A 19,552-nucleotide genomic window follows, 5' to 3' on the forward strand; every position below is an offset into this window, starting at 1 on the left:
CACACAAGTGATATGGAGCTAACTCAAGCATTTTTAAAATTAATTCATGTGATTTAAAAAGAGAAACAATAAAAGAGTATAGCTCTTACCCCCTAACCATTGTTTCCTATGTCCCAGCTGCACATAGGAGCCACCTGTTCTAGGGTCAATCTGAATACAAGAAAGAGGACATTTATTTTGTTTCTTTAACATAAAAGGTGGCATATTTATTCTACCTTTTGCTTAATTATGTGTCTTCAGATCTTTTTTCTAGGGCTACAGAAACCTAAAGGCCTTCTTTGTTTTTGGATTGGGGCTCTTATTTTGTATTGTCTCTACTTTTCACCACCATTGTTGATGGAGCCTTATTCCTTAGGTTTTATCAGCTATGGCGAAGGTGCCAGAGTACCCTCCTTTGGAAGCTGGAATTTCTGTTGCTCCCTGATAGCTCTTTTCTGGTAGACATAGAGATAATGCCAAAGAAAATACTTGTCATTTTGTCACTTGCCAGGGTTGCACAGCGACGTTTTGTAGCCCTCCGTATGGACTCTATACAGTTGTCTCTCCCCCGTTGGAGCAGCTTTTGCTGTGCTTACACATACATCTGTGTAGGGAGTGTTTCCTTCTAACTTAACTTCTGGTTACAAGTTGTGTGTAGTGGAGGGTGGGAATAAGCATGTGTACACTTTAAGACAGGGTTTTACTGTGTAGTCCAGGTTGGCCTAAGACTACGATTACCCTGCCTTTGACTCCCTAATCCTGGAATTAAAAGCATATGATACCAGCCGGGCGGTGGTGGCGCACGCCTTTAATCCCAGCACTCGGGAGGCAGAGGCAGGCGGATCTCTGTGTGTTCCAGGCCAGCCTGGGCTACCAAGTGAGTTCCAGGAAAGGCGCAAAGCTACACAGAGAAACCCTGTCTCGAAAACAAACAAACAAACAAACAAACAAAAGCATATGATACCAAATCTGGCATTCCACCTTACTTTTTGAGACAGGGTCAGTCTCATTCAATCTGGAGCTCATCATTCTGGCCAGGCTAGCTGGTCCGCAAGCTTGAGGGATCTTCCTGTCCCCTCCTCACTCTTAGAGATTACAGGTACATGCCTCCACACCGCATGCTTTCCACCCAGGGCCTGGGTATCCAAACTTGGGTCCTCAGGCTTCATTGTTAAGCATTACTTAACAACTCATCAGCCCCATATTTTCAAATATTGATGGCCAGCTACCACTAGGACCGCACTTTCAAGTTGAAGACGTTAGTATCTGACCATGTTTTCCAAACCCTTGATTCAGCATGATGTTCTGCAGGCATGTGGCAGTACAGAACTCCAGGCTTCTATCCAGTGTCCGGCAGGTCATCTCTACCTAGTTTAAAGATTTCAGGAGAGTGTTTGGTGCTTTTAGCTTTTGTTTTTTGTTTTTATTTTATGTGTATGAGTGTTTGCATGAATGTATGTATGTGTAATTTGTATGTACCCAGTATCCCTGGAGGATAGAACTTGGGTGATGGAAATTGAACCTTTGTTCTTTGCAAGAAAAACAAGTGCTCTTAACCACTGAGCCATCTTTCTGGGCCCAGATTTACTTTACTTCGTGTATCTGGATGTTTTGCCTGCATGTATGTCTGTACACCATGTACATGCAGTGCATGTGGTGCCTGTGGAGGCCAGAAGAGGGCATTAGATCCTCTGGAACTAGAGTTACAGTCAGTTTGTAGCTGCTGTGTAGGTACAGGGAACTGAGCCCTGGTGGCCCAGTCTTCTGCAAGAGCAGCAGTGAGTACTTTTTTTTTTTTTTTTTTTTTTTTTTTTTTTTTTGAGCAGAGTCTTACTATGTAGCCCTGGCTAGCCTGGAACTCACTATGAAAAGCAGGCTGGCCTCAAACTCACAAAGATTCACCAGCTTCTGCCTTCCATGTGCTGAGATTAAAGACTTGCACCACCAAACCTAGTCTGTTTTTTGTTTGTTTGTTTTTGGTTTTTGAGACAGGGTTTCTTAATGTAGTTTTGGTGCCTGTCCTGGATCTTGCTCTGTAGACCAGGCTGGCTTCGAACTCGAACTCATAGAGATCTGCCTGGCTCTGCCTCCCGAGTACTGGGATTAAAGGCATGCACCACTGCTGCCCAGCCCTAATCTGGTTTTTGAGACAGGATCTCAAACTCACTTGAATTCCTTTTCCTCCCTCTACTTCTCAAGTGCTGGGATTACAGGTGTGAGCCACTATACCATCGAGGGGCCGTCTCTTGGACAGTTCACATCCTCTCTTTGCTTGAGCATCTTTCTCTTCCTTAACATTCATACATAAACCTGTATTCAAACTTTCTTAATAAAATCCAGCTCTGTTTACAGAAAGGTTCCTCATCCAATTCCCTTTTATTAGAGGATGTCGTAACTTTAAAGAGGTTTGTAGCAGAGCATTTGAAGGGGCTATAAAAATGAGGATGGAGGAAACAGGAACCATGTTTGTATCGGATCTCTTGACAAAGAGAAAGGACTAAGCAGCTTTCCAAGTGGGGAAGGGATGGTGCATTTCGACAGTAGGAAGTAGAGTTACTGCAGCTAGAGGGCAGCACTGAGCTGTGTCTTCAGCAGGTGCTATCAACAACCCTGCCTTGGACAGGTGGCTGTGTGGGTAAGCCTGTTAGCTCGGGTGCTGGTTTCTTTGCCCTGTGGTGGTTCTTCTAATAAAGGTGGTGCCCAAGGCAGGCGATACCCACATTATCCATTTCCATGCTAGAGCAAAGGTGATGGGAATCATTTGTTCCCTCAGAAAAGGATACTCTGCTGGTCCTTGAAGGGAACATTTAAGGTGGTCTCCTAATCTCAGAAAGAATACTACATCCTGTACCATTTTGTCAGAAACTAGAACTTATACTTGGCTTCAGTGTGCTGTCTCATCCTGGGTTTTGAAGCTTAACTATAACCTCCTCCCCAGCACCTACAGTGACCTTTCTGGAGCAGCTTTGGCAGGCCACTGTGCTTAAAACAAGTCAGTGCTCTGCTCCACCATCAGCAATGCTTCTAAACTCCAGAGGGAACTTGGGAGAGCCTGTCACACTCTAAGGAAGAGCCATGGCTCTTCCCCCACAATTCTAGCACAGCCCCCAACACCTACAGTGTCTGGCAGCTTGTAGTGAGAGCTCAGTTCCAACATGCATCTCCTGTGTGTTAAATGCACTGACCTATCATATTCTTACGATGACCCTGTGTATTAAATACCACAAATACCTTTTCCCCATAGAGAAACAAAATAAAATAGTTTGCTTAAGGCCACAAAATAGGACCCACTAAATTTCAGCAACTCAGTAAATAAATAAATGAGTCTGTCCCTGTGTGTCTGAGATTACTTTTCTCTTGCCTTTTATGTGTCAGGGTACCTGGCTTGTATTCATTTACCACAAGGTTTGTGCACGTGGCTCATTTCCATCTACTGATTGAGACCTAACATAAGTTCCCTCTAAGAAACCTGTGGGAGGTTTTCCTGAATTACAATACTGAGACACCTTGTTGGATTCTCCATTGGCCCCTTAGTTCCATGGATTCAAGATCAACACACTCATGTACTAGGGACAATGTGAGAACTCTAGGAATGTGTATTGAACAAACAAGAGGCTACATCTTTAGAGCTGAATTCAGCTGTTAAAAGTGACAGGTCTGGCTTCTTTCATCTCTATCTGTACGGGCTGCCCTGTCTGTTTGGGGGATAAGGCAAGATAACCTTTGCATTCATTTTTCTCTCATCCTAAGCACAAGACAAATATGTTACCAGCTTAAAGATCTTTGGTAAAGAGAGGGTTTGGGCAAAGTGACTCTGAACCTTGCCTGGTGCTGCCTAACTTGTGTGTACCAAGGAAGAATGCACTGGGGTCCAGAACAATGGCTGTTTACTCCCTGCATTGACTCTCTTGTGAGTCCCAGTGCCTTAAGCTAAGAGATTACAGTTAATATCCTAGCATTTGTTTGTGGTTTTGTTCTTAAGACAAGACTTCATGTAGCCCAGACTGGTCTAAAATTCATGCTCCTGCCTCAGCCTTCCAGATACTGTAATTACAGATGTCCACTATCACCGGCTTACCCTTGGCTTTTTCTCTTAGGATTTTGAATGTGGAAATGATGTGGAGCTTTCTTTTACAAAGAATGGCAAGTGGATGGGCATTGCCTTCCGAATCCAGAAAGAAGCCTTAGGGGGTCAGGCCCTCTACCCTCATGTCCTGGTGAAGAATTGTGCTGTGGAATTTAACTTTGGGCAGAGGGCAGAGCCCTACTGTTCTATTCTCCCAGGGTTCACATTCATCCAGCACCTTCCCCTCAGTGAGCGGATCCGGGGCACCATTGGACCAAAGAGCAAAGCAGAATGTGAGGTAAGTGGGACTAGAAGACTAAATTGATGGCCTCTCCAGAGCCATCCAAGGCAGAGGAGGGAAACTAAGTAGCTTGTATGTAGTGAAAGGGACAGAAATTTGAATAAACTTGGGCATGTGGCTTCTTTGTCCCGGCTCCTTGGGGTTGAGATTGGAATTGAAAAGCAGTTTTGAAAAAAAAAGTTCCAAAGGGAAGTGACTTCACTACTTTTCAGTGAGGCCTGAGTCTGGGGAAAAGAGGCTTCCTCGTAGCAGAACGGGATAGCAACATACTCTGATGCCCAGTGTTCTTGGAGAAGGCTGGGCAGTTCCACCCTTCCACTCAGGGCTTAGAACATGACAAGTGGCTCGGGGAGCTGTACCCGCCATCCTTGTCTCTTTTTGTTTGTTTTTAATGAGCCAGGGTCTCTAGCCCAGGCTGGCCTTGAATTCATAGCAGTCCCACTCTAGCCTACCAGCCTACCAGATGATGTAGTTGTGGCTCTTTTTTTTTTTTTTTGGTTTTTCGAGACAGGGTTTCTCTGCGTAGCTTTGCGCCTTCTTTTTCTTAAGATATGTATTTCTCGCCGGGCGGTGGTGGTGCACGCCTTTAATCCCAGCACTTGGGAGGCAGAGGCAGGCGGATCTCTGTGAGTTCGAGGCCAGCCTGGGCTACCAAGTGAGTTCCAGGAAAGGCACAAAGCTACACAGAGAAACCCTGTCTCGAAACCCCCCCCCCCAAAAAAAAAAAAAAAAAAAAGATGTATTTCTCAGGGATTGAGAGATGGCTTAGTAGTTAAGAACACTGGCTATTCTTTAAGAACTTGGGTTCAATTCCCAGCACCCACTTGGTGGCTTACAGCTGTCTGTAACTCCAATTCCAGAATACCTGATACCCTCATGCAGGCAAAACACCAATGCACATTTTTTTTTAAAAAGGATCTCTCTCTCTCTCTCTCTCTCTCTCTCTCTCTCTCTCTTTCTCTCTCTCTCTCTCTCTCTCTCTCTCTCTCTCTCTCTCTCTCTCCCCCCCCCCCTCTCTCCCCCCCCTCTCTCTCCCTCTGCCTGCCTGCAGGGCTTCAACGGGTTCTCGGTTCTCGACCACCCTAAGGAGGGAATGTAGGGATTCTGTCCTTGTCCCTGACACTCTCTCTTTGGTTATTTCTCATAAACATTTTTTATTTGTTTTTTAAAAAATTAAGACATGTATAGAAATCTTAAATTTCCCATAATTCTACCATTTACAGATAAATTTATCTGAAGATTTTGGAGTTTATCCTGTTTTTGATGTTCTCCATTTATAACTGAGATCTTGTGGCAAACAATTTGCTGTCCTGTCATTTTACATATTTTATGGTCTGTGTCCTACTGCATGAAAATCTCCCTCTATACATCTTTCTTGGAGACAGTCTTGCTGTATTATCCATGTTGGCCTCAGACTCCCTGGACTCCTGTCATCTTCCTGCTTCAGCCTCCCTGGTAGCTGGGACTAGAAGTGTGTACCACCACACCTGACTTAACATATTAGTGGCCTCAAAAAAGATTAATTCCACTTATTCTGCATTTAGGTTACATGTAGTGTTTGTTGAATTCTAAATATAAAGATTAAATGGAATTCATGACTCATGGGCACAACTCCATTCCAATTTTCAGACTCTTTGAGACTATGCAGTTTTCCCATACCTGTCCATAGTTCAAGGTCACATTTTCTCCTGCCAGAGGCTGGGAAAAGTCATCGTTCTATAACCTCTATTGGTAGGACGTGACTTAGTGCTTACCTATGCCAGATCTAGACTCAGAATCTGACAAGCCTTGTCTTTGACTCCCAACAGCAGCACTGAGATAGATGCTATTGCTTCCATTTTCCAGAGGCAACCAGGAGGTCAGAGTCATCATCATGGGCACCATCAAGCCAGGGTGGCACTATGCCACCATGCCACATGCTGCTGCTGTTTCACAGCACCCTTCCCTGTCCTATTCTTGTAGATTCTGATGATGGTGGGCCTGCCTGCTGCCGGCAAGACCACATGGGCCATCAAACATGCAGCCTCCAACCCTTCTAAGAAGTACAACATTCTGGGTACCAATGCCATCATGGATAAGATGCGGGTAAGGATGACCCAGGCTCACTTTACTCACCTCCCAGCTTTTGGGTGCTGTCCAGTACCTAGGTTCACTTGCCTTTCATTACCTCTTGTCCACAGGTGATGGGCCTGCGTCGGCAGCGGAACTATGCTGGCCGCTGGGATGTCCTGATCCAGCAGGCCACTCAGTGCCTCAACCGCCTCATTCAGATCGCTGCCCGAAAGAAACGCAACTACATCCTCGATCAGGTACTTGTGACCAGCGGTCCTTGGGAGAGGGAAGGAGGCCTAGTCACTGCATGAGAAATCCCCCAGCCCTTTTCTCATCCCTCCATAATGTTTTGTAGCAGCTGTGCTGGCCAGGGGTACACCATACACGAGGTGTAGCTATAGACCCTTCACATTGTGTTCTGAGCCCTATCTGGGGTTAGGGCCACGACCCAGACATATTAGTTCATTCATTCATTCTTAGACAAAAGTCACATAGGCAAATGAAAGAGGCATAGCTTTTTTTTTTTTTTTTTTAATTGATGTGTGTAGGTGTTTTGCCTGAGTGTGTATCAGTATGCTACATGCATGCCTGGCTCCACACAGGCCAGAAGAGGCATCAGACCCCTTGGAACTGGAGTTACAGATAGTTGTAAGTTGTCACATGGGTCAAACCCAGGTCTTCTGGAAAAGCAACCACTGCTCTTAATCACTGAGCCATTTCTCCAAGAGGCAAAGATTTCTAAGCCTCATAGGCTGGGCTTGAACCCCAACTCTGTTACTTGCTAGCTCTGCATTTGTGAGCAGCCAACTTTACCTGTGGATCCCGGTATCCTAGTTTACAAAATGGAAAGTTTATTGGCCCCACACCTTCACAGGACCTATCTCGGGACAGCTGGTGTATGTCATTACCTGCTCTGCAGAATAGGGGTGGTCTAGCTGCTGGGCACATTTTTATGAGTGGAGAGCACATGTTTAACTCATGGTATTCTATCTATATTTCAGTTAAGGTTTGGTCAGTTTTGAGTTTGGATTAAAAATATGCATGGTTTCGGCATTGTCAAAAGAATGAGTAGCTGAAAATAGCTTAGGATCCCTGTCTTTAATGAGTTCCGCGTGTTTGTTGCCTATGTAGCTTTGTACTTGACATTTGTAATGTAGACTTTATGGAGTAGCAGCAAGGGGTGATTACTTGCTTGTCTCTGTATCTGTAGTTAAACCTTACATTCATGCTCTCTTATAAGTAAGAACCTATAAGTAAGCCAGGCAGTGGTGGCGCACGCCTTTAATCCCAGCGCTCAAGAGGCAGAGGCAGGCAGATCTCTGTGAGTTCAAGGCCAGCCTGGTCTACAGAGCTAGTTCCAGGACAGGCTCTAAAGCTACACAAAGAAATCCTTCTCAAGGGGGTGGGGGTGTGGGGGCAGGAAGGGGGTGATACCTAAGAATAAACAAGCAGGACACCCTTTAAAGTCCCACCGTATAACCTGGCTGAAATGCCTCCTATATGTGTGGACTGACTGCTTGGTACTTTGAGTTTAAAGGCCTGATGAAAAGAGCTGGTAACTAGCATTGGTGGTTGGCATGCTGGGAAGGAAATCTCTAGGAACCATGTCTTCATGTGGACTGAAGATCCTTCACAGACCAGTTGGGGACACTATATGAGTGTACTTTTTCTTTACTCCAGTCCTGTTAGAAAGGTCCACTCAACCTTCTCTCTGGAGATCCTTGACTTCTTTGTACTGGGAGTTGAATCTAGGACCTTACAAATGCTGGACAAGTGTTCTCCAATCAAACTATGTCTTCACTTGCTCCCCAACTCACTTTGCCCTACTCTCCTTGTTAAGCTCTTTTGGGATTTTAGTCTGTCTGTACCCAATTGGACTTACTGTTCTGAGAGTGTTAATACCCTAAGGTTTCTCTTTTGGGGTCCCCAGAAAGAATTTGCCTGTTCTTTAATTTCGCTGGTCAAATTAGCACACTCAGCGTACTGTGTGCCATTCTGTCCTGTAGTTTAGTCAGGCACAAAGTAGAGCCGAGTCCTCAGCCTTCTTACCAGGTGCTGGCTTGTTTGGAGCTGGAGTCAGGACCAGGGCCGCACTAGATTGCCTATGGTCTTCAGCCTGCTAACCTTGCAGAAGGAATGCAGATCAGGCTGTATGAACCAGTCCAACCATTCTCCAAAGTAAAGAACACGGTTCTCTAGTTAACCCAAGGCTGCAGCCAGGGGCTGAAGCTCTAGATCAATGAGGCCAAGAAAGGGGTTTAAAGCCACTGGTTTTTCCTGTTTTAGCCTCAACTCTGAAAATATGTTCCAGAAAATTCAGATTATGAGAAAGGGAATGTTGTATGAATGTAAGCAAAGGTTTAGAACAGATCCTGGCATTGCCCACAGCCTCTGCTGTGAGGTTTATGCTGATAATGCATAGGAGTACCTCTGTTCCCAGACTCTCAGGCCAAGACATACTCCCTACATTTAGCTCTTCTGTACCTATTATATGCCAGCCTCAGACATGTCTATTCTTGGAAGAGAACTCACCTGTACAAGCCTGGTGAGACTGAGCAGCCAAGATTGTACCTTTGCCAGGCCCCAGCCCCGCACTAGAATGTATTGGATAGGCACAGCTCTCATCCCATAATGATCTCAGCAACTTCTTCAGATTGTATGGGTATCAGAGAGAAATATCTAGAACATCAAAAATAGAGGTATTAATCCTAGCACCTGGGAGGCAGAGGCATGCAGATCTCTGAGTTTGAGGCCAGCCTGGTCTACAGAGCAAGTTCCAGGATAGCTGAGGCTGCCCAGAGAAACCCTGTCTCAAGGGGAAAAAAATTGAGGTAAAGTAGAAGAGAAACAAAGACCTCATAAAGGAAGGAACATGCCCTAAAGTTGGGCAAGATTGTGTACTGGTAACTTCCCAAGTAGCAGGATGCTGGGTAGTTGGGTCTGTAGTGGGAACTAGGAAAATCTTTCAGAAGGTAGGCCTGGGTAAAGAGAATGGAAGAACAGACAGAGCTTTAATGGAAGAACAGACAGAGCCTTGTCCTCAGAGCAGGTGGTTGGTCATGTGTACAAGGGTGTCGGGGTGAGGGACATGACCAAGAATGCCTGGCTATTGAAAGCCCCAGGAGGAGCAGGGGCTTCAGGTGGCCCTGTTATAGAATGAGGTTTCTAGCCTGTCCCTAGGCTGTCAGAGGGCCTTGAAACAGAACACACAGCAGGAGCTGTGTGTTCCAAGTGATAATGAAGTTGTCTCACCCACCTGGAGTTGGGGGCTATAGTCTATGGGACCCTTCCAGGAGTGTGTCAGGGCCTAGGCCAGTCAGGACTGGATACAACGACTTTTCTGACTTAGTCTCACACTCACACTTTGGTTCTAGCTGAGCATGATGATGCATACCATAATACCAGTACTTAGGAGACAGAGGCAAGCTGATCTTTTGAGTTCCAGGCCAGCCAGTACTACATTGTGAGACCCAGATTCAAAATAAAACAAAAAACTTGTGGTTCTAGACCCACTCTTGTCCCTGTTGGCAGGTGCCACATTTTTTCTTGACACAAACCTATGGCAAGAGCAGAGCCCCAAAGTACTGCCTCTTGTTAGCAGGCACTGGAGGGAAGTTTCTATCTTCCACCCCACTGTCCCTAGAGCCTCAAGCCTGCTTGGTTTCTGGCACTCAGACCAGTCCTCTTCCTATGTGTGTACTTCCGTCCGCTGGGATTCACCTCACTCAACCCAAAACAAGCTTTCTTTGCCAGATGTGCTCCTCTGGAACCCACCTATACTTCTGCTGCCGGACTGGCCCTGTTGAATAGGACAAGAAAGAGCAGACAGATCAGACAGTAGGCCTTTTGAAAGAACTTAGACTGTCAGCAGAAGTTACCACCTGTGTCTGCTGTGTCCTCTGCCCTCACTGTCCCACATCAGAACTAATCAAACATCCTGTCTAAGAACCCCCACTCTTACCATGTTCCCTTCTGCCTAGGTTAGAGGTAGTTTGCAGCTTGAGAACAGGCCCTGACTGCTCTCTTGGAGAGCATTGTGGGACTGGAGGAGCAGGAGCTGGGTAGTGAATCTAGACTGGAAAGGCTGACTTCCCTGTTGTTCTTGTCTCCTGGCAACAGCCCCAGAGCCCCCAGAGACCACATAGTGCAGGGCTCGCCCTAGGGCTCTGACCTCATTGTTTGCTTTGGTAACAGCCACCAGAAGTTCATTCCTTTCCTCCAGGAAAGCTGAGTGTTTGCATGGCTCTTCTTCCCTTCCCCAAGCCCAGGAAGCAGCAGGGGAGATAGAGACTCTTAGAACTTGTCCAGAATGGACTCCTCAGTACTTCAGTGCTCAAGGACATGCCTTAGAGTCACACCTCATCCCAGACAAAGGTCAGCCACTTGTGAGTCCAGGCTACTCTACCCTCATCCTTCTTGTAAAGCTACAGAGATTGGCCCCTTTGTGAGGGTTACTGCTCTTTGTCCCTTTGGAACTTTGACAGGACAAGTATGAAATAGCAGATATCCAGAATGTGTTTTCCTTTGCCTCCCAGATTAGAGGAGTAAGAGCAGGGCCACTTGTGGGCACCAGACGAATGGACCAAGTAATCAGCAAATAGCCTGGGCCACATACATCCTAATGCCCACCACCCATTCTGGCTTTTGTGTCAGGTGGAAACTTAATAGTATTGCTGAAGGAAGCCAGATGCTTCACTTTTAGTGTAAGTACTGAGGAGGACCTAGCTTTACCCCTGTAACTATATATAATCTCTGTCTTGAAATCATTTGTTATTCAAGGCCACAGTATGTAGGTGTCTGCCTTCTACCCCATCACTGTGCTTCCTTCAGGAAGTTCTGGGAGTAGGGAAGAACGTTCAGCCTGCCATGTACGTTAGTCCAGGGAGCTCATTGGTTTAGGACCAAACAGCTGCATGCACAGCTTGGATCTCCCACCACTCCGTGACGGTGCCCCAGCCTCTGACCTCCTGAAATAAGATCTCTTGTACCGTCTTGTCCTCAGGCTGAGTTTATCCTGGTATATGCGTTGGGAAGCCTCTCAGATCACTGTTGGCCCTGTTGGCCGTATGTTGAGATCCACCCTGTGGCTGGCTTCCTTCCCTGCCACATGCCACAAAATTTCACATCTGCAAATCCTTACCAGAGGCAGCAGGAGGGCATTGTGATCCCATCTCTCAGATGCAGTTTGAGGCTCAGACTAAGTAGGGGACTTGTCTACAGACTCACAGATTCTCAATGGCACAGCTGGGATTTCATCACGCAGATTCTCCAAAGCCTGTGCTCTTTCTGCCTGCCTCACTGTTTTTCCACTTGGGAGACTGCAACAGCTTAACCTTTCCCTTTGGTCTGGGTTGCTTCAACATCATGATATAAATATCCACAGCACCCCACCCAGTGACGACCATTATCAGTGGTGGCTCATATCTGTTGAGTGCTGGAAGTGAACCAGGGCCCAGAGCTTCAGTTGACATAAACTCATTCTATCTTCACAGTAGTGAATATGAGGCTTTCATACTGTTTGCCCTCTCAGGGCCAGAAACCAAGTAAATCCAGAGTAGCAGGCTGAAGCTCTGACATAGAGCCAGGCTCTCCAAGCTACACCTCTCTTGGAGGCGTTTGCTGTCTGATAGCTGTCACTCATACCTTGTCTTGCTTTCTGTTCATCCTCCCCAGTCCTGGCAAAGGACTTGACTGGCACATGGTGGGTGTTGGTCACTGGATGTTGTTATTGCTGCTCTCAGTCATTGCGTGTATTCTGCCAGCGCCTGCCCAGGAGGCAGCTGCCTACCGCCTCAAGGAAGGAAAACAAAGCAGTAGCCAGCTGCACCTTGGAAAAGCACAGGCTGTCACTTTGTCGGTCTCCATGAGTAGACTTGTGGGTAAGACCAGTGTTTGAGAGGAGAGAAGAGAGAAGGTTTAAGGTGTTGATGGAAACAGTTTACACAATTGTCAGAAAGACTGGTAGGTTATGTCCTTTCCACTAATGAACTGTTTAAAAGAAACCCTGGGCAGCAGTGGCACACGCCTTTAATCCCAGTACTTGGGAGGCAAAGGCAGGCAGATCGCTGAGTTTGAGGCTGGCCTGGTCTACACAGTGAGTTCCAGAACAGCCAGGGCTGTCTCATGATAGATGAGGTGGGGGGTGGGGGTGCGTTTAGAACTAATACTGTAATCTTGGCACTCAGGCTGAGGCAGGAGGATTATGAGTTCAGAAGAGTGTATGCAGTAGCAATCCCGTTCATACTAAGCAAGATATAAGTACTTCTAGAAGTGTACATTCAAATCCAGTGTTACTCTGGGAAGTATGGTCCATGCTGGGTGGTTGGAGAGGTTCTTCCCTTAAGCTTTATACCTTGTGTGGAATATTTTACTGCAAGCACATAATCCTTTGAGAACAGGGGAAGGATTTGTGAACTGCAGTGCCGGTAACAAATGGGATTAATAAGGAAAGCCCGGCTATTACGAGTCGACCTCTTTGTGTTCCCTAAGTCACCTCATTTGGGACATGGGTCTAGAAAGTGAAAAAGAGCTATTTCCTGAGTCTGCTGGGAGGATCCCTAGTACACCTTTCTCGGCACTGCCCTACATAATGAATGCCCTGCAGGAGAGACGGCTCTGAATATCCCATTTCTCACCTCTTATCTACCCTTAGACAAATGTTTATGGGTCAGCCCAGAGACGGAAAATGAGACCGTTTGAAGGCTTCCAGCGGAAAGCTATTGTAATCTGTCCAACTGATGAGGACCTAAAGGACCGCACAATAAAGAGAACTGACGAAGAAGGCAAAGATGTCCCAGATCATGCAGTCTTAGAAATGAAAGGTGGGAAACAAGTGGCTCCTGGGGGCCCCACCCCCAATCCCAGCTCCTGATGATTCCCTCTGTGGTCTCCTCTGTTTCTATTTTGTCTCTCCCATCACTCACATAATGAGGGAACAGGCTCCTGGTCTCAGTTTGGGTAAGAACTTTCAGGATAGATGAGGATGGGTGTCATGAAGAAAAGTAAGTGTGGAGTCCAAGCTGAAAGGCCTGCACCATCTCCCGCCTCTGGCACCCACCAGTTGGGCAAGCCTCAGTTTGCTCCACAGTGGAAGAAAGAGGCATGTGGCTGTACTTGCCGCCACAGCTCCTGGAGGTGAGGGTGGAGGGACCCAAAGTCCTCTTTGGTAAAGGGAGGGAAAGAGTCTTGGTTAGCTCCTGCCAGTGTTCACACCAAGCAGTTGGGGGGTCTTGTCTTAACCTGTCTTGTTCACTTTAGAATTCCTTCAACCTTCCTGCTCTGTGAGAGGATGAGAAGGGCCAGGTGTCAGAAGGTGCTGACCTGCTTTCCCTGTTTACTTCCGCCTAGCCAACTTCACTTTGCCTGATGTTGGGGACTTCCTGGATGAGGTTCTGTTCATCGAGCTCCAGCGAGAGGAAGCAGACAAGCTGGTGAGGCAGTACAATGAAGAAGGCCGCAAGGCCGGCCCACCCCCAGAAAAGCGCTTTGACAACCGAGGTGGTGGCTTCCGTGGCCGTGGGGGTGGCGGCGGTGGTTTCCAGCGTTATGACAACCGAGGCCCCCCTGGAGGCAACAGAGGAGGCTTTCAGAACCGGGGAGGAGGTGGCGGTGGCGGTGGTGGAGGAGGAGGCAACTACCGAGGAGGTGAGACACTCTACCTCCTCCATCCTTTCATTCCAAGGCCAGGCTGTGGGGGAGGGCTGGCAGGAGTCACTACTCTGTAACCCCTGGATCTCCCCACTGCCCAGCCTCCCAAGTACACTGTTGTCTCTTGTGCTGGTCTTCCCCTGTCTGTCCACACGGTCCTTTGAGGAATCTTAGATTCCATCTTTAGATCTGACAAAGGGCAAATATAGGACTGCTTTTGGTTTAAAAACAAATGAAGAATGTTTCTTAGAGTTTAGTGCAGTTGACTTGCCCACGATCACACAGCTAAGTTGAGCTGGGAGTCTAGTGAGCTAAAGCCAAGATTCTTAATAAGCGTGCTGTCTAAAATAAAATACTATCCTAAATTAACAAACATGGGGTTGGAGAGATGGCCCAGCAGTTTCCGGAGGGCTCAAGTTCTCAGCAACCACATTGAGCTGCTCACAACTGCCTGTACCTGCAGCTCCAGGTATCCAATCCCCGCTTCTGACCTCTGTGTACCAGCCACATATGGCACACACACATAAAATAAAATGTGTCTTTGAAACAAAACTTGGGAAAAAACAAAACAAAAACGATCCTGCCCTAGACCCTCCTTCAGTGGTCAGGGGTGTTCATGTAGACAAGGAAGCAGCTCAGGAAGGTCCCCTGCTGAGCCTGGTTTTGGTGTGTTGTGGGATTCAAGTCCAAGAAACAATTGTACAAAGGCTCAGGAAAGGCCACTTGGCCTAGCATGTTGAGGATTTCTGTGAGGAAGTGAACTCGATTGTGACTTAGCATCCTTCCTGAACATCCTTTTTAGTTTGTTGAACAGCTATGTAGAGCTGGACACACCCAAGATAATCTGTGCCTTGCCAGCTCACAGTCCAGTGGAAGACAGACCTGTCTGCAAACAACTCTAGGTGTTGGGTCAGGGCAGGGACAAGGAAGTGTAGCAAGGGCCTAAGGGAAGCTCAAACGGTTCACTTGCATTTGCTTGCTTTATTGAGCTCAACCTTGGGCATAGCCATGCTGAGGCCTCTTTTACATGTGGTTTTTCAATGCAGGTTTCAACCGCAGCGGAGGCGGTGGCTACAACCAAAACCGCTGGGGTAACAACAACCGGGATAACAACTCCAACAACAGAGGCAGCTATAACCGGGCTCCCCAGCAACAGCCACCACCACAACAGCCACCACCACCACAACCACCACCACAGCAGCCGCCGCCACCACCCAGCTACAGCCCTGCTCGGAACCCCCCAGGGGCCAGCAGCTACAACAAAAACAGCAACATCCCTGGCTCCAGCGCCAATACCAGCACCCCCACAGTGAGCAGCTACAGCCCTCCACAGGTGAGGTCATTATGTGTATATGTGCACACATACGCACTCGCATAGAAGAGAGGGGAGCAGGCCTGATGTATCACCAGCACATTATTTGGCCACAGGTCTGCACTTCTCCCTGCAGCCGATCCCCTTTTTGTTTTGCACCTACTCAGCTGCGTTGAACACTAGACATGGCTAGACCCCCCAAGCTGGAGGTAGCTACAAGCCTTGGGTCCTACCAGCAAGGTCATATCACTGGCCTCACTGGGTCTATAAGAAAGCACTCAGTGAAGTCACCTCTTGCCCATCATGGGAGGCCTGGGTCCCAAGGTAGATGAGAACCTTGTCCCTGAGCAGCTCCAGGCCCTGTTCCTAGAAGTTCTTAGAAGGACAGTACTTCTGTGAACCGGAGCAGTCTCTTATTTCATATCCATTTCCTAAGGACCTTTTACATGCCAAGAAGCAGCTGGGAGCAGCTGCCAGGAGACAGCTGAGTGCTTCCTAGATGCCATCTAGCCAAAACATTTCCTAGGGGTTTGGCAAGACTAAGTTCAAAGCCTAGCTCCAGAGCCTGGCTTTGTGATCATGGACAGATAGTTTGACCCCCTGGTCCTTGTGTTCCCCATAAGGGACCAGAACCATGACTAGAGCTCACTTAGGGAGTTCCCGTAAGATTTGATGAGTGAAGGCTCTGGGACTAGGCAGACCTCAGCTAGTTAGCATTTTAGTAGTGTGGACTTGGCCCAGCAACCTCCTGAGACTTACTTTAAGATGTATTATTGTTAGAAATGATTTCATATATGTGGGTGTTTGCTTCTGTGTGTATATATGTGTGTGCACCACATGTGTGCAGTACCTGCGGAGGTCAGAAGAGAATGGTTCCTTGAAACCTGAGTTACAGACAGTTGTGAGTCACTTTGTGGGTGCTGGGAGCCAAACCGGGGTCCTCTACAAGAGTAGCCAGTGTTCTTAACCACTGAGCCATCTCTCTAGTCCCAGCGCTGTAGAATAGAGCTAATGAAAATGATGCCAGAATTGCTAAGGAGACTGAATGAGTTAATGATCCATCTGTCATGTACATGAGAAACTCCTTGTCTTAGAGTTTCTATTGCTGTGAAGAGACACCATGACCTCTGCAACTCATAAGGAAACATTTTATTGAAATGGTGGCTTATAGTTTCAGAGGTCAGTCCATTATCATCATGGCCACAAGCTTATTGAACATCCACAGTAGGCCAGAGGGCGGTGTCTGTGCCAAGATGGTGTTGTAGACTGGGAAGCAGGTTTAGAAGTGTCATGTACCTTGTTGCCCTCAGGTCTCAGAGCTCAGACCTAGGATCTTCTGCTTCCCAGACCCATCCTGGCATATTAGCACAGAGTTGCCTCTGTTGGGGAAGCTGCCTCCATACCAGTGTATGCTGTCTCTCATGGAGCTTTTGTCTTTTTTTCTACCCAGCCTAGTTACAGCCAGCCACCCTACAACCAAGGAGGCTACACCCAGGGCTACACAGCCCCACCGCCTCCGCCTCCGCCACCACCTGCCTACAACTATGGGAGCTATGGCCCCTACAATCCTGCCCCCTACACCCCACCACCACCCCCCACTGCCCAGACTTACCCTCAGCCCAGCTATAACCAGTATCAGCAGGTAAGTACATGATAGGCCTTCCCAGTAAGGCTTTTGGAAACACTCTTGGGTGTGTATTCAAACTTGGTTTCCTGCCTATTCCTGAAACATGGATAGCTGCTTGCCTCAAGCTAGTGTTCAAAAAAACCTTTGGTAAACTGGTATTCACTGGCTAATAAATAACTGGTGTGTAGCCACTGGCCCCCAGTGCAGCAAGCTGACCTGGCTGGGCTGAGTCCTACTTTGACACCATGGCCAGGGGTGCCAAGTGCTATTCCAAGTTTGTACTGGAGCCACCATGTCTGCAAAGGACAGCCAACAAGCCTGGAGATCAGGACGGCATTCCCTGATCGCTGGTTTATGTGACATCAAGTCAGCCCTTATCTTTCCAAAGTGCTTTGGTTTCTGTCAAAAGACCCATGTGTTGAGGGTAGAGACCATGAGGGGAGCAAAGGAACAGTCTGGAGTGGCGGGGATAACCTGGTGTTCTCTTCTCTTCTCTCCTCTCCCCAGTATGCCCAGCAGTGGAGCCAGTACTATCAGAACCAGAGCCAGTGGCCACCGTACTACGGGAACTACGACTATGGAGGCTACTCGGGCAGCACGCAGGGGGGCACAAGCACACAGTAGCCGGTGCTGGAGCCTTCGGAGGCCCGTGCCGGCTGCCTCTACTAGCGCCTGCCTTGGCCCTTCCATCCCCTCCGAGTCGTGTGGTGCTGGGGACAGAGCTCTCCCAGGGCTGCCTCTCTCTAGCCCACTTCTTCCAGAGGGGCTGCTTCTCCCTTTATACAGGCCAGGCATTTTTTTCTCTGGATTCAAACAGGCAGCAGTGACCTTTTCTTTTATCTTTGTCCCTTCCACTTTCTCCTCTCCCCGCCTTTTTGACTAAAGAAGCCTCCTCTCCTTTGGTTACCCAGTGAGGCCACAGTGACTGGGGAGGACCCCTGCCTGTCTGCCCCTCCTCACCCTGCTTTAGCCCCTTGGCTTCCCATACTCATATGCAGTTGGTTGTAAATTCTTCCAGGAGCTGTTTTACTGTCTACTTTTCAGGATTTAAAAAAAAAAATCAAAAACTTTAATAAAAAAAAAAGTTTAAGAAGCAAAATGCAGAGGTAGGAAGCAGTGACATATTTTTTGGTAATTATGCTTTTTTTTTTAATTTTTAGAATTTGTCTGTTTTTACTGTGGGTCAGCTGTTGATACTTCATCAAATATCTATTTCTTTGCTGAGTTCAGGTAACCGAGGAAGAGCCACAACCTCGAAACAAACCACAAAATCACCTTTAACCTAACTTTTTATATGATGTCTCAGTTCCCCGTAACTTTGCTCACAAGCGTCTGTGTTCAGTTGGATTGTAACTGCTTTTTGTATTTGGAGAGAGTGTGACTATTGAACTTGAAACCTTTTACTCCAGGAGTCTTGGTAGTTTCTGGTGGGCTTAAGTGGGTGAGAGGGTGAAGGGAAGGTGGGGTGGGGCCCGCTTCCCTTAGACCTTAAAGTTCCTCCACCACTCCTCCATTGCTCTTCCAGGTGCCAGACCTCCTAAGTTTTAGTGGTCCCTTGATTATTTTCACTTCCCCTTTACCCATATATTTTAATTGGATTTTAGCAAACTGCACTTATTAAGAAATGTTTTACCCTGTTTTGTTTTATTTTCTTTCAATAAATGACATGGCACCTCCTATCAGGAAGGAAGCAGGGTTGAAGCCCTGAAGTGTTACTGCAGTTGGCCTTTAATTGGGATGGGAGGCCTTCGGAGGGGGAAGTGCTTCACTCATTCATTTAAACAAAATGGTTCTCTAGCTCACACAACCCAGATGCTCCTCGGCCAGGGGACAGACAGATGGGGCCTGTAAGGAAGAGACCAGGCTGCTTCAGGGCCATCCCCAGGTGTGTTGCCCAGCGGCCCCCCCGAGGCGTGGCCTGGGTGCTGCTCTTGGCAGTCTCGCACTGCCTCCCATGTATGTGCTGGCTACTTGCTCTGTCACCATCCTGGACAGTGCTAGGGACCCTGAGCACTGCAAAGATGACCCCAGTCCCTGTTCTCGGGGTTCCCCCTCCAGGGAATACATGTTTGTAACCAGTGACGGCTCCAAGTGTTGAGAGAGACCCTTCCTGGATTAATGGAGAGAGGGCTCTGGAGAAGAGTCATGTGCAGTGTGCGCTTTAGAGTTGTGCTCTAGCCCACCATCCCTCTTCATTTCTCTCTTCCTGTGCAAGCTGTGTTCTTCACGTCTGGTCTGGTGTGCACAGTTCAGTCCACCTCCCCTGTAGGAACTGGGGAACCTTGTGAAGGGACACAACCTACCAAAACAGAAGCTAGGGGTGGTGACAGAGCCCCAGCTCCCTTGAGGCTTGCAGTTAGGTAAGTTAACTGCCTCTACAGAGCAATGAGGGCTATGCATACTGTTCACAGTGCACCGAGCCCTAGGTGCAACCACGCGGCCCAACACCAGGAGGGAGGCAGGATAGTTGTAAAGCCTGAGGAGGGACCATGTCTGTGTCTAAAGGGCATTTGTCAACTTGCCCTAGAAGGAATGGAGGGGTCCTTACTGTCCTGGTCTGAGAAGTCC

At 47.7% G+C, this 19,552-nt stretch overlaps 1 protein-coding gene across 3 annotated transcripts in view; it reads left to right on the forward strand.

Moving 5' to 3' along the window:
* The window catches only part of Hnrnpul1 (heterogeneous nuclear ribonucleoprotein U like 1), a 36,302-nt gene extending 17,639 nt beyond the window's left edge, over positions 1–18,663 (forward strand). For all 3 annotated transcript variants that reach the window (XM_028859872.2, XM_028859870.2, XM_028859871.2), the window contains exons 8-15: positions 4,077–4,343; positions 6,309–6,431; positions 6,527–6,655; positions 13,051–13,219; positions 13,746–14,042; positions 15,092–15,378; positions 16,808–16,999; positions 17,492–18,663. In XM_028859872.2, coding sequence (XP_028715705.1) covers positions 4,077–4,343; positions 6,309–6,431; positions 6,527–6,655; positions 13,051–13,219; positions 13,746–14,042; positions 15,092–15,378; positions 16,808–16,999; positions 17,492–17,608 — 1,581 coding nt within the window. In that variant the 3' untranslated portion in view covers positions 17,609–18,663. The remainder of the gene's footprint in view (positions 1–4,076; positions 4,344–6,308; positions 6,432–6,526; positions 6,656–13,050; positions 13,220–13,745; positions 14,043–15,091; positions 15,379–16,807; positions 17,000–17,491) is intronic.
* Positions 18,664–19,552: the final 889 nt, after the last annotated feature.

The sequence above is a fragment of the Peromyscus leucopus genome, chromosome 1 (genome assembly GCF_004664715.2).
Source record: "Peromyscus leucopus breed LL Stock chromosome 1, UCI_PerLeu_2.1, whole genome shotgun sequence".
Taxonomy (NCBI): domain Eukaryota; kingdom Metazoa; phylum Chordata; class Mammalia; order Rodentia; family Cricetidae; genus Peromyscus; species Peromyscus leucopus.